The sequence below is a fragment of the Protomyctophum parallelum genome (genome assembly GCF_964188405.1).
Source record: "Protomyctophum parallelum genome assembly, chromosome: 17".
Lineage (NCBI taxonomy): Eukaryota > Metazoa > Chordata > Actinopteri > Myctophiformes > Myctophidae > Protomyctophum > Protomyctophum parallelum.
The window spans coordinates 33182015-33197357 of record NC_139719.1 but is presented as its reverse complement, the minus strand read 5'-3'; the positions used below and the strand labels follow the sequence as shown (position 1 = coordinate 33197357).

Here is a 15343-nt window from a genome sequence, read left to right as displayed (position 1 = left end):
GGAGGAGTTGTTGCACACTCAAAAACCCTATTGCTATAACATAGAACATGCTAGCCTCAACAGTCTATTATTAGTCTATTATGTTTTTGTCTGCAATTGAATTAGTAACAGGGCAACTAGACTATAGTAATTGTTACACTTTATTTTTATTTCAATTTTGGGCATGTCAAGATGGCAGGGCTTTAAACAGCCATAACTCCAGTTCCCAGCATGCTACAGGTCTCAAACTTGGTGGGTGGTCCACAGACCTCCATTTTCATGTACAACTTCGTTTTTTACTTCCTACTTCCGGTTTGTCTGATTGCCTTGAAACCAAAGAGATTTGAAACTTCATCCACTGGATCTGTTCATAGAGACCCCATTTATGGTAATGACCGGAAGTCAATTTCACTGCCGGAAGTGGGTCAAATTGCAATTTACCTCTCCCCACTATATTCATTCATTTGACCCTACGCTAGTTCCAAAACACTAGTTTGCACAGACTTGGCGAGCTGCAGCCAAACATTAAAATTTCTGCGAAATGTAGTTTCTAGTTAGAACTATTAGCATGCATTATCTGTGTTCCCAGTAATTATGGAGCATAATTAAGCTGTTTACATATGCTGATGATGTAATGAAAATACCACAGCACTCAGTTGGTGGTTAAATACATTCAGTACCTCCCCTTAGGCAGAGGTTTTCAAACTGAGGTTTGGAGCGCCTCAGGCGTCCTCAAGGGAACTCCAAGGGTTCCAAGACAATTATTCTTCAGATTTTGTATTGGTTACACATGCTTTATTCCAGTGGTTTTCAACCAGTGGTCCTTGAGGGGGTTCCATGTGGTTCCCAGCTAAATGATAGAGAGTTGATAACCGGTTTCATTTACGCTCTCAAGAGTTAAATTATTGTTCCTATTCTCTGCATTACTCAATTTACAAGAAGTCCACACAATTTGAGAATGTAGAAAAATGTCTACATTATAATTTACAGTAAATACTTAGTTACGTTTCTTTAACCACGTAAATCCTACTTCTTTGACTGGCTCCCCCGGGGATCTTTGTAGTGTACTTGGTATCAGTGTTTGCCTGTTATCGCTCAAACAAGGGGTTAAATTCCTATTGCTCCTATGCTATTAAAATGCCCTACCAACAGCCATTAAGAAATGTGGTATCCCTAGACTCCTTCAAAACCGCTCTCAGCTGCAATTCTTTAACCATACAGTATATGATGATTTCCTTTTCATTTATTTATAGAAGTGTATATTTGTGTGTCTTTAAATGTTCAGATGAATTGAAAATGGAGGACCATGATGTAAACAAGTCTTAGTGCTTTTTATGGTTTTATCTTCGTAGCAGCTGTTGTATTGACCTGTACTTTCGTTTGAACTCATTCTACAAACTGAATAACATTCAATCAATCAAACTCCTACTATGGTACCACTTCAATACAGCATGGAATTGTGGACAATATCGTATTCAACGACAGCACAATATTCTAAGTTTGCGACTTTGTGGTCCGAGAGACCAAATCTCATGAAATGGTGGTCCGTGGCTCAAATGCTGAATAAATAATGGGCCTTGGCATAAAAAATAGGCCTTTTAATAATCAAAAACGTGAATACACTCACCGTCATAGAGGACTCTGTGTCTCTGCGGTCGAGGGACTTGGCTCTTCTGACGTTGGCCAGTATGTTGCTGGACACATCCGGCACTGAGCGTTCCTTCGCAGAGTCCAATGACATATCCTAAAAAAAACATCACAACGCAAAATTGTCATATGGTTGGACGTCATGCATTTAATGTAACATATTACACAGTAACAGCCAACAGTTCTGTTTTAACACTACATTTTTATTTATATAAAAAAAAAAACTGTACTCCTTGTGTTTCGCGCATACGCACTGCTGTTCACTTCCTTGTTTACTACCCGAGAAGAATGGCTCATAACTCTAAATCTATGGTGACCAAAAGGGCAATATGTCTTCATTTCTTACTTCAGGAAGCATCTCGTTTGGAATATAAACACTTCTTGAGACGTTAGATGTACCAGCGTGAGGTAAGAACGGAAGATTATGCCTCCCGGTTTTGGGGTGTAATGATGGCGGGGCTTTTCAGAGTCAAATCTGCCTCATCTGCTGGCACTCTAGCACCATTCTTTTTAAAATTCCACAGCAGAAGAAGTGTTAAGAATCAAGCTATACCTCATTCAATAGTGTACGCCACTGCTTTCTGAGTTTTGTTTTGATGTTATTCACTTAAATACAACTTGTTTTTATTCAACATTACATAATCAGGTAGACCCATTAGAATCAAGAATCTCTTTCTAGGGAGATCTGATCAAATCCTGGCATCAAGACAAATAAATATCAAATAACCAAAGTAACATTATACAATCATGCAAAATTAGAATCTGTCATGATAGACATGTTGGTTCCAACAATTCCCAAATGTTTCTGTCTAATAGTGCTGAAAATGAATAGAAAATAGAGCGGATGTCACCAACTTTTACAGGGCAAAATTACAGACTCTCAGAGATTTTTTAGCACACCTGTTTGCCAGCGAGGTAGCGTCTCTCGCTGCGGCCTTGTCTCTGGGTGGACGTGGTCGTAGACGAAGGCTCCGTGGAGGAGCTTGTGTCCATATGCTCCACATGCTGACCGTCCTCAAATCGGCCGATTACTTGTGAACGCCTGAGAGACATCAACAAGAAGCTGCTTTTAGTTGGACATACTAAAACCCACAGTACACTACAGTACAGATATATAAATGAGGCCACAAATTGCCTGATTGAAGAAAACTTAGCTAAATTAACCACATGAACCCTATAGTGTCCCTATTACGCGAATGTGATAAGAGGTGAACATTCCACAAAAATTGCAGATCTACAAGCCAACCTTGGGACCCAGTCAAAGAAGTAGGGTTTAAGTGGTTAAAGAAACGTAACTAAGTATTTACTGTATATTAATTTCTATAAAGATCACAGTTTCTTCAGCAAACCAACTGATAACCCAGTGAAAATGCAAGGGACCAGCCATAGCATATTGGTTGTTCATATAGTACAAGCTGCACTGCATCACTAGCCTACAACTCAGCCAGCATAAACTGAGATCAGAGAAAGACATGGAAGTAACTATGAGCCAAAATCAATATCTGCACCACAATCATTTCAATGTGAATGCAGAGTGCGCACACACTGCAGTGTGCACACAATGTACAAATAACGTTAACAACTATCTCCGATTCTGGCACACAGTTCCTTTCACATAATGGCAAAGTATAGACATAGACGGATGATCCCCAAGAGGAATAACCCCCCACCCAGAGGTATGTGAAGGTATGAAGGAACAGTGTGTTATGTAGAGAGAGAGATCAAACTTTAAATGAAGAAGAAGGAGAAGAGGAGGGAGAGTCACTGCAGTGGAGAACAGAGAAGATCCCAGTCGCTGCTGCAATGGTGGTTTCACCAGCATTAACTGACGACAGGGAACCCATTAGGGTTTGTGTGTTTGCATGAGTGAAATTCAAAGTGTATCGATCAATCAAGTTAGTGAGCGTGCGTGTATGCATATAAACCAGATTCCAGAGTCTGTCTGTCTGTGTGTCTGTGTGTGTGTGTGTGTGTGTGTTTTGAGAGATTTGAGGGAGTGCACAGATTAATTGACGTGACCAGCAGGGCACAGCAGTAGGACAGGGATGGAAGGGTTTGGAAGAGCAGAGGCTCCGGAAAGCTCAGTTCAGAAGCTCCCTGCAAGAGATTAAGACAACAAAACCAAAAATAGCAAAAGTAGCAAGAGGCACAGAGACAAATAGAAAAAGAGCGCAAAATAACACATGCACTTAAATCACTGTAACTCACTGCCGAGCTAAGGCAGTGGTAGAATTTTTTTGTAGTCAAGAAATTGCAGTGCCTAAAAGATAATAGCCACAAGGTGGTGCTAGAAGACAAAAATGCTGATTGTGGGGAATGATCCCAACCATGTAGGAAATCATTGCACACCATAATTTCTTCATGGCACCAAATGTAGGGTTGTGCATGAAGTTAACAATCAGCTATACCCTTAATGTGTTTACAGAGGGTTTTCGACCGTCATTCGTAGGAGGATCAGCATTTACGTTTCTGAACGTCTGTGTGGTTTACATTGATTGATGGTTTGAAACCAGATTCCCCCTTACGGGTCTGTAACTCAGAGTGTACAAATGGAATCAAATGGTTCCATTAAATTTGTTCCATTTGTACACTCTCAGAGTTAAAATAACTGAGGATATTAATATTGGCGTCCCAGAAATAATCGTATCAAATGGTGGCCCTTAATACATATCAAACTGGGGGTCCTTGAGAATCACTGATTTAGGGTCACAATACGCTGATTTTATTTTGAGTATGGGCCCGATGTGCAGCCTTAGTTCCAGAGTGCTGTGCATGGCTCCATCTGTCCATTGACCTCTCACCTGCGTTCCTGCCCAAACAGGCGGGCCACCTCCTCCCGTCCGGGACTCCTTGTCCGCGCCCTCAGCTCCTGTCGCTTCTTCTCCGAGCGGAACGCCTCACGGTAGCTCAGCCTGCGAGCCCGCGGCGCGTCTGACAGCACCACGTACTCCCTGCCAGGTCGTCCCGCTCTGCTGCTTCCTGTTCCCCCGCCGCCGCCACCACCACCGCCACCACCAGCACGCCCATCCCAGCTGGGCGCGCTGCTGGGCTCCGAGTCCAGCGAGCTCTGGGAGGAGCTGATGGTGGAGTAGGTGGGGGACAGAAGGGAACCTGGGGAGGGGATGGGGTCTGGGGAGGTGTAGCAAGGGGAGCCGTGGGGGTCCGACTCTGAGTTGTACCTGTGGTTGGGGGCTCCCGTGGTGGGGGAGGACAGCGACGAGGACAGGGATAGGTGCTGAGGAGGCTGCACGGCTTGTGCAGAGGGCTCTGTCTTGTTCTTTTCCAGGGAGAAGTAGCCGCTCTCCACCCGCACCTTCCGCCCGGTGCTCACATTGCCTCCATCTGGGGAAACACAGAGACAGAGGAGTAACGGGGTAGATGTGTGTTCCAAATGAACACATGACAGCTGGTCACACTACGAAGAGGCGGCAGGTGACAGAATGCTTCTCCCACCCCCTACACAGCATGTCAGCCAAGCTAAGGAGCTCCTTAGCAAAAGTCTAGTTCTAAAAGACCATTCAGACTCTTCAATTCATCTGCCTTTGTCACAGACATTGAAAAATGTCATAATCATCATGACTGCCCTACACGTCATGCCTTTTTCTTACATACAGTATACTACACGGTAAAAGTCCTGCTTGTTAAATGTAACTCTGCGAGGACTCTCAGGATTCTTTGTTGTACATGATGTGACTGTATGGTTGTGTCCTCACCATCCTGGGTGCTGACGGGGATCCCAGGGGGGCTCTGGCTCAGCTGGCTGAGGCAGGACGCGCTGCGGCTGCAGGGGATGGTGGTGCGGCTCCAGCGGGCCTCTTCCTGCCACAGGCTGGCACGGCTGGTCGGCACTCGCTCAGCACTGGCGATGCTGCTGGGAAGGCAGGGGATGCTGCCTCCTCCGCCAACGCCACTGCCGGTTACAGTCACCTTGGCTGGGCCAGGCTCCTGTGTGTGTGTGTGTGTGTGTGTGTGGAGAGAGATGGGAGAGACGGGAAGAAAAAAGGGGCAGTGGTGATGACATATTGAGGAAACACATGATTTGTTTGGTTCCCTATCCTTTGGTAATGTGTTCAGCAGTCAGATAGTTCATCTCAGGAGAAAGAGAAAGATAGCGATGGAAGGTTCAACAAACAACAAAGAGCTCCTTCATGGCAGGCACACCTGTGTTATTACAGAGGACAAGGGAGGTGACGAATACTCACTTACTGTGTGTGGAATAATTATGTGATAAGGATAAGGGTAACAAAACCCAAATTCAGACATTACGTTTGAGTATATATGCACAATACTGTGTGTAACGCACACACTTTGATACAATTATGATTTACACATCAACGCAGTTTGATGCAGATGGTCATGCCAATCCACCAAACCACTTATCAACACCAATATGCCACTATGCCGAACATCAGTTATTTGAAGCAGAGAGAGAAGCATTCAGCAGTGCCAAGTTAAGTCCGATTCATAATTCATCATTACCGTGCCACATTTGTGGCTTTCAGAGAAATAAATAATAATTTTAAATTAAAAAAAAATCTCATCGAGCACCATGGTTGTGCGACCTGGATTGACTTTGATTTACAGAAGGTAAGAGGTGATAGAGATTTTAATAATACCCAAAAGGTGGTGAAAGATTAAGTTCATGTGTCCACCGGGAACCACTTTTTACAGCACTATAGGCTTCTCTGTGGCACATTCTGACTGCAGTCACTGCACTCACAGCGAAAACACTTGTAGGTGTTACAAATATTTTCCAATAGTTGCTTAGCAACAAGAAGGACCATATAACGCTTCCCCCAATAATCTATTCCACCACCACAGGCTAAAAAAGCAGCTCCCGGTGCTAAAGACCTCCCGTAGAAAAACAACAGCTTGAAGGTACCCCACCCTGCCGACCACAAAAAGCCTTTAAGTTAAGGTGCAGTAAAGTTTCGGACCGTCTATCAGCACTGTAGAGTGTAGACTAGGCTCAAGTCAGGGATACAGAGCCTGTATTTAAATCCCAACCTTTCAACCTTGAGGGCAAGTTAAGACTGAAAGGACATTCGCGAACAGGGACTACTTGATCTATGTAATGTACTTATGCGTCAGTATAAGTATATAGTATAGTATATAGTGATCTATGTACTTATGCATCAGTATTGTTAAGACCAAGTACCAAATCATGCATGTTGGGGCCCTTGTCCAGCAAACTGTTACTTTTCAGGAAAATATAACCTGTGTTCAATGGATCCGATTTAGTATTCAGTCAAAGCTCTTGTTCATACTTTGCTTGGGTTAAATATTTATAAAAGATACTGACAGACCTAACTACTTCCAACCTGGCCTCCCTATTTTGAGGCATGTTATATGCGAAATCTGAAATCCAAAAGAATCCAGAGATAAAAGGTTACTGCCCATTAGTGATTTAAAAAAATGTGCAAAAGCTGAATGCTGGTATTTTAGTGCTGGGGATCAGCCTGGAAGGGCAGTTTGGAGAGCTTTTGGCAACAATCCAAGACAGCAATCAGCATCAAAATGTCTTGAAAGTATTTGTCCGTCTCTTGACTGTTTGACTTCGAGGTTCTTCCCAGAAGGCAAACAGGTGTTTCTGTGCCCGATGTATTTACATAGCCAGCCAGGCATCTGTCAGCAGCAAGACTCTGCAAAAGTGGGTGGAGAGCATTCAGGTGGAAATCTGGTCTTGACACCGTGAGCAGGAGGGGAAATAATGAGAGTGGACATGTCTTTGTGATAGCCTGTCTCTCATTATTGCAGTAGAAGGATCAAAAGCACTAACCAGTACCTGAGACTAATGTTAATTACATAGCAAATCCAGTGTAATTCCATGAATAATTGAATGCTCAACACAAACACCTCCATGCAAAAGCGCAGTTTATCGTTTAAAACAAACGTGTGTGTGTGTCTCTCTCTCTCTCTCTCTCTCTCTCTCTCTGAAGAGAGAGGTGGGAATTGTGTAGTTGAAAAATACACGTTGTCTACTTGCTTACAAAATGCTGGTGGTGACCCAGTTTTGGGCCAGGCTGTATTTTCTGAATTAAATTGTTGGTAGCAATCAGATTCTAATTGCATGTGTGGGAGGGAACAGGAAAGGGTAGTGCAGATGAGCCAATTAGAAGACAACAGACACAAAGAAATAATTATCTAGACATGTAAGTTGCCTAACCTATTCGACATTTGTGGGACAATAATATCCATTCCAAACTTATACATACGTAGAGCAGTAAATCCCCCCCTACATTTTCTTAGGTGAAATATTTGTTGTCTTTTAGACTGTTGATTGTTGATTGGTAGTAGTGCTGAGTGGTTATACTGGGACAATGACAGCGATTATTGATTATTAGGATTTAAGGTTTGATTTGTTGTGCCCCACAGTTTGTGTGCTTTTCTGAGCCTACAGTACAGTGGGGACTCTGGGGAGAGACATACAGAGAGAGGGCAAGTAGAGGAGTGAGTGGCATGCAGCAAATGGCCTGGCGGGCAGGGAATCTAACCAGGGACACGCATTTCAGGCATTTGAGCCCAAGTAGTATTCACCCTAGCCACTCAGTTATTGGTTATTTGTATTTTTAATTGGCAGCTGAAAACCAAAGCAGAAAGACAGACACTTAAGCCATTGACTGACAGAAGTGGAGTTACGAAATGTGAGAAACTGAAGCAGGATGACCACCGGCATACGTACATGGGGCAGTTAGGGCGACGGATGCAACAATGAACAGAGGGGCAGACAAAAATGAGGTCATCACTGCGTCTCTGCAATGGTTCAGCAAATGAGGCTGTTTGTGTACGCTCAGAGCAGGGAAAGTCTGATTCAGGGCACCGCACTGCCATTACAGAACCCAGACAATGAGCTTCACAGACCCCCCCCCATCCCCCCCTCCCGACCCACCCACCCACCGCAAATCTGGCCCCACATCAAAAGACTGTGTCGTCACAGTGGGTGGTCCACACTGTGATATGAAACATCATTACTTCATCTGGTCATTAAATCCATTATTTCTGTGATATACCTTTACATTGGTCTTTCACCTACAAGGGAGATTAGTATGCTCCATGCAGGCTTGTGTAGACGTGAAAATTACAGTAGTAATTCCCTCCGGGTATTCCGCGTCTCATGGATGACACATGAATGGTTGTTAACGAGGCAAAAAATAATGACCTCATGCTTGAAAGGCAATATCCGTCCTGAAAACACAATTCAAATTCCTATTCCCCTCATTGGTTCTGTGCGCGCTCAGTCCAAAACACATCGTTTCTCGAAAAGTAGCTCTCAATTATGGTTGCACGCTGTGTGATAATAGCGGGCGAGAGCACATTACTATGGAATGTGTGTGGAGTGCTTGCATTACCTGCGGGGTGGGAGGCTCAACCTTGCGTTTCTTCTTCTGGTTCTGCTTGTTGGTCCTGGGGTAGACGGTCAGAGCCTCTTGCCACCTACAGAGACGGCCAAAAAGGTCAAAGCCTTCACCTGAGCAGTGACAGCAAGGCCACCACGAGACAGACTAAACAGACCCTGCAACTGTGGTGGTGTTAAAGCTTGTTAAGAATAATGTCCTTTGAACGAATGCAGAAACGAGGCAATGCGTTCCAGAGAAGACCTGTCCATGACCTCTAATACTATGACTTCAACTTCTTTGCGGGATTGAGCCACCTCACAAGCAACATGCAGGAGCTGATCGCAACCACACCTTAAATAATTTAGCTAGAGCTAATTATGCATTGCTAATTACGTTGATTTATTTTAATTAATATAATTATGTTTATTATAATAACAAGTATTGCTACAATGTTAATGCATTTCTGTAGCTCCTTATATGCTTTTAGCGCACTGGGGTGCTGCGTTTGTGTGAGGTTTAAATGGTTCTATGTGTGGAGTGTGGCTTCATCACTCGGCTTTCAGCCAGAATGTTTTCAGCTAACAAGCTCACCACTACCTGGAATTTGTGTTATGCACTTGGCATAAGCACAGTAGGTCCTGAGATGCTCCCAGTCCCAACCCATCAACAGCTCAAAGTAATACAATAGTTCAAGGTTAAAACAAAATCTGAGGGCTCACAACTGGACAATATATACATACAATACATGCTTGCCTGTTTGAAAGTGAGAAGGACTAATCACTACTATTAACATGACACAGAAATGGTGGCATCACCAGAACCAAATTGAACCAATTAAGTCAATGCGTGTGGTGCGGAAAACTTGAGGCGTATCAAATATTCCACCATTGTCCCAGCTGCTTTGTGAGGAGTGTGAAAGCCCATTCAGCGCTTCTGTACCGTGACACTCAACACCCGGCTGCAGACCTCTATCTGACATGGCCACAAACGTACGAATGCGGCATGCCTTTGTGAACGCAACCAGCCTGGTTGCATTTCAACATCAATCCAAAAGAAATATAATCTCAGTTTAAGGATATGATTACAGTAAACCCATGTTCTGGTTCATTGACCTGGAGAGTGCAGTGGTGGTACTGTACCAGTGGTGGTGTCGTTGCTGATTGTAAACACAGCACATTAGGTCAGACTATTGTTTGCCAAGTTGTTTGCCAACTGGAGAATACAGTATTATTCTTACAGACTTGCAGACAAAGAATATGAGGGGGGGGGGGGGGGGTCATCTAAAATTGGTTCCCCAACTGGGTTATGAAACCACAGTCATTTTTGTGGTCAATTGAGCTTCATACACGCCAAATATTTAAGGGCAAGCTGAATTTATGTGGGAGTCACTGAAAGGGCATTAATTGCGGCTTTTACGGCTATTGCGTATAATCTCCCTCTGCAGTAGTTAAGAGTGCTGGAGCCCGTTTTCAGCATTTCACTGCGTGTGATTACCAATTCTCCACTGCAGGGGGGCAAGAGGGGGGCAAGAGCAAGTGAGGAGAGAGAGTGAAAGGCTTAACCACAAACGAGGAAGGAGGCAGCGGTGGTGGTGATGGGGGTGTTACAAAAACTGAAAAGAATCTTTTAAGCTGGGTGTTTGTCGGTGTGGCCATGCTTCCGTCAGACGGTGACATCCTCTGCCACAGCAACACGCTTGCTACATGGCACAGAACCAGGGAATGGGTACCAAGGGTGCGGGGGAGAGGGAAAGTAAGCATAGAGCCACGTTCACAGAGCATGTGGCTTAATAGAGCGGGGGCTGTGTGATTCAGAGGGACTTGGCTATGAATAGCTGTATAAAAATGTACGAATACTGTACGAACCAGGGATGGCAGCGCAGTGCAGAATTGAGAATTTATAGAGTGGAGCTTGCAGATGAAATGCTGGATTACACCCCACTTATTACGGTGCTCAGGTTAAAGCACTGGACAGGATAGGTACACACACGGTCTGTGTATACGCATACAATCAGCAGCGTATCCATTATTGTGTCGTATCCACTGCAACATCCTGAGTGTTAATTTAACTCTGAGAGTGTATGTAATGGTCTGTCATTTTGGTACACAGTGTAGTGTCTAATGTTTTCCAGTGACAGAGAGGGGTAGAGTTAGGCCCAGTCAAAGAGAGGCTCGGAAAGGGACCAGTGGAAGAATGTGCACTGTCATTGCAGGGTGGATTACAGCACTTTGGGGAGTACCACCCAGAAGAGACAGCAGGGGGCAGTGATGGCATCAGTCTCCCCCTCTCCCCTCCTCCCCTGACTACCTTGAATTACTTGAAAATATGTATACACTATACGGTATTTAAAAAAAAAGAAGAAAAAAAGGTTCTCAATCGGCCAAGCACACTGGTGTGCCTTTAGATTTTCACTTGGCCAGTGGTGTGCCTTGGACAACAAGTTTTAAACCCACTGTGTTACAAAAGTGTCAAATACTTCAAAGAGCTTTTGGATTACAAAAAGGGAGATCAAGAGATTCAGCGTCATTATCGCTGCTTACCCATTGATGATTTCTTTGCATTCTGCCCGTATGAAGTGCTCTTTGTCGGGGGTCAGGATGCACAGCGAGGTCTTCTGGCCTGTCCTGGACTCTCCATTGACGACGTCAGAACATAGGTTCATGTTGATGGTGCCCTGGGGTAGCGTGCTGGGCTGCAGAACAGGAGAGAGATGGACCAAAGTGTTCATGTAGGGTGAGGTATTTCATTCTCTTCCTGTGTCAACAATCAGCGCTGGTTATTTGGGAGGAAAATGTTGTAATCCATTACTGCATTAATCCATTGAGACCCAGATTCTACAAATGTCTTCTATATCATGACAGTTTGCTGAAAACCCTATTTTTCTATGTCAGTGGCTTTAAAACTATTTCATGTCAAGGACCCCCAAAATTATATGTAATTGGTCGCCGACCCCCATCTGAAAATATGTTGTTCCAGGGACCCCCCAGAAGCAAATATTTGAGTTAAAAACGTCTCCTGTGAAAGAGTATATTCAAAGATTTGCTTAAATGGGGTTAAGACCTGATTCTACAAATGTCAGTAGTTATCATACTTTCAAGATCTTAATATATATATATATTTTATAGTAGATGTACAAGCTCGCAGCACAGTGTCATGCTGTGAGCTTGTATATCTGCTATTTCTGAATAGCCAATGCAAAATGCTAAAATGACACAGATGCCTTCCCGGTTTTGATGGGTTAAGTTTGTTTGCAAGCATTGCAACAGTACTGTTGATCATTAATCAACTATTGTAAAGATCACTCTCTTTATCAATAGTGTTTACCTGTTTACATTCATTTTGGGAGCTTTCTTATGGACTTCTTTCTTACTTCTTATAGATCACTCTGCTTTATTAGTTGACTAAAGCCTGATTGATACTTAGTTGCATGCTGGGGCCACTCACAAAAAATAGCGGATCTACGAGCGTAGTAGATCGGCTATTTTAGATGCGTGACGCGCAATGTGCAACCAAGTATAAATCAGGCATAACATTACAAGCAATCAATCAATACGAAGTGCAGGACATCATATTGGCTGTGATCCTAGTACAGTGCCCGTACAGGAAGTGTGTGTTAATTTTAATCTTGTGTGATATCTCTCTGAGAGGTGAGAAGCCAACTATGCTACGACTACAAAGACAGCCATCAATCATCCATAAATAACCCGAACCGCTGGACTGACTGAATAATACTTGCCTGTGTACACCGAGTCAGGACTTTACATGCAAGTTTATGTAAATACACAATGGCTTTGTGCAATGTGGACACAGCTCATTTACAATCAATGGAGGCTTGTTGGCTCGACTCAGGAAAGATATGATCTATTTGTCGTGCATTTCATAGAATGGCTCAATGAATCTCTGCTGAACCAGTCATTTCTCTTATTTGCACGTGCCAGTCGAATGCTTGCGTGACATTTTGACCACTTGTAAAGACACCATGTCCAAAGCAGAAAGATATTCTGTGCACGTTATCACCTGAATAATCTGACTTCTGCTTAGTCTGACCTCTGAATGACTTAGTCCAGCAATGGGAGAAGCCCCTGATAAGCTCATGTTCATTGAAGGATTTATATTTGCTCAATAGAGTAACACGAGTACGCAAGCTGCCCGTGCGCTGGGCACGGGCAGCTGTTTGAACAACCTTTGCTTCCTACCTTCTCCGTGCTAAAAATATGGGTAGAATTACAGGCACCAAAATGCCACAGAGGTCTCGAGCCATCAGTAACAAGGACCCACGGATAATAAATCACACTCATCGGACAATCTGAATACAGTAAGAGATGGAGTAGTAGGGGATGAAATTAAAAGGCATCAGGTTCAAGTTAGCGAGTGATTGAAGAAATCTGGCTGCCTAACATGTGAGGCTTAACCATAGCCTGTCAGTCACGGAACAATTTAAGCCTATGGATGGTCCTTGATGTGGAAAAAGAAGTCAATGGTTAACAGTTTGCGGTAATCCCACCCAAAGGGTGGTTGAGAGGCCACATTTACCCTGTTGCTGCCACTAAAATGGAGGAACTTTCATAAGCTTAATTCGCCCTTCGTTTAACATGGCCCATGCAGCAGCGATGGATCACGCTGTCAAACAAAAGGTTTAGATCAAAGGGAATGGTAGCTAATATGCATAACGTTTACAGAGAAAAAGATTGGACCATGATGAGCGAAGACTATAACAGACCAGATAAGAGACTAAAGCTGCTATCTGAAACCTTTGTTGTGTATAACTTAATACAATATAACTCGTGGTTGGAAGTGGTCTACATCCAAATATAGACTGTGTGGTCAGGTATGACCACTATTGGTTGACAAGTAGTACTGCCTGAAGCTCAAAGTGCAATATGTCCCCTGTTTAGCCCAAGTAGGTGTTCCATTTTTGCTCAGTCGAAGAAAATGTGTCTCAAATGCAGGTGTGGAGCCCCGGATTCTAATCCCAGATAGAGTACGAATCTTACTGACTGCAGCTTTAAACAGAGCCTGAGCAACCATGGAACCTTTTTCTACTGTGCTTCTCATGTCGCACATACTGTAACATCAAAAACATGGCATATAATAAATTCCTCAGCCAGCTTAGTCGAGTACCAGGCAAGAGAAGGAGTGGTGTCATTCATGTCCCATTATAATTTGACATCCATAATAATGCCTGTGGCCTTAAACCCCTTTCAGGGTGTGGCAGAGCACCTGACACGGAGGTGAGAGGTCAGGGCAACAGCTGGGCCTGGCAGACAGATGGGCAGACAAACAGACAGACAGCGGGACAGCTGAGGCCTGGTTCAGATTGAACAGGCCGGTGTCAGCTTGCCCTGAGAGCCGTGTCAGTCTCAGGCACGGAGAGAGCTGGAGGGACAGGGGAAGGAAATGGAGAGGCTGTGAGGGGGCAAGAGAAAGTGGTCATGGGCAGTAGAAATTTGACCAAAAAACCTGCACATTGCTCTTGTAAAGCAACACACTTTTTAAAGGCACATCCTGCTGCTGGATGAGAACCTTGGTGTGAATATTAACAAGAGCAGTGTGCAGAACTTGATTTCGTATTACTCCAAAGCACCTGCAGCTAGATTGTTGGTGAGGATATTTAAAATAAGAAATTATGACAGTCATATTTGTCAGGTGAAACAGGCGCTGTCTCTGTTGTCCCCCTTTTTGACTGATACCTGTCCATTTAAACTCTAGACGGGCCTGCCCTAAAGTTATTAGTCTGATTAGCCCGGCAGCCGGTGAAAACTAGAGTTCTCAAGGCCCGGAAATTAAGGCCCGGCCCTACCTGGACCCTCATCAAACCCTGTACACTCAAGACACTGCCCCCGCCCCGTGGCTTACATTTCATGAGCCGTTATATGTCGGGTTTCACCCAAAGCCATTTTGCCTGCTTGACCATGTGTTTACACTGCTCATCGCTCTGGGAACAACAGACATCCCAGATTTCATAATCTCTTTGAAGGTTATGTTATTTATCTCCACCAGGCTCGAACGGTTTAGGCCAATGTTTGTTTTCACTCCCGTCTGTCATAAGCCAGGCCCACACTGCCCCGACGATCGGCTGTCTCCAGTCGCGATACTGTCCCCAGGAGACTCCCCGACGAGAAGCTCCCGTCGCTTGCCGTCTCTAGCGCCTTATTGACGTGTCGGAACCCGTTGATGAAGAACCGAACATGTCCGGTCAGTTGCCGATGTCGGGAGCGACGCTATCCATGTTGTAGTGATGAGGGGGGTAAATTACTCCACTGTAGAGTGGACTTCTAGTCTGCTCGTCATGTGTCAGGGCTGACTACTGGTGTAGTGTGTGAACTAGATACCATATTCTCAATATCAACTCTCAATTAATATATGTAATACTAATCAAT

The 15343-nt window shown here is 44.2% G+C and overlaps 1 protein-coding gene across 1 annotated transcript in view; it reads right to left on the bottom strand.

The window, feature by feature from the left end:
* The window catches only part of LOC310875124 (myosin phosphatase Rho interacting protein), a 70079-nt gene that overhangs the window by 22674 nt on the left and 32062 nt on the right, over window positions 1-15343 (bottom strand). Inside the window, exons 4-9 of the mRNA XM_083788219.1 lie at window positions 11504-11655; window positions 8976-9060; window positions 5340-5571; window positions 4428-4968; window positions 2527-2668; window positions 1607-1723 (exon numbers count right to left, since the gene is read on the bottom strand). Of these exons, the coding sequence (XP_083644345.1) occupies window positions 1607-1723; window positions 2527-2668; window positions 4428-4968; window positions 5340-5571; window positions 8976-9060; window positions 11504-11655 (1269 nt within the window). The remainder of the gene's footprint in view (window positions 1-1606; window positions 1724-2526; window positions 2669-4427; window positions 4969-5339; window positions 5572-8975; window positions 9061-11503; window positions 11656-15343) is intronic.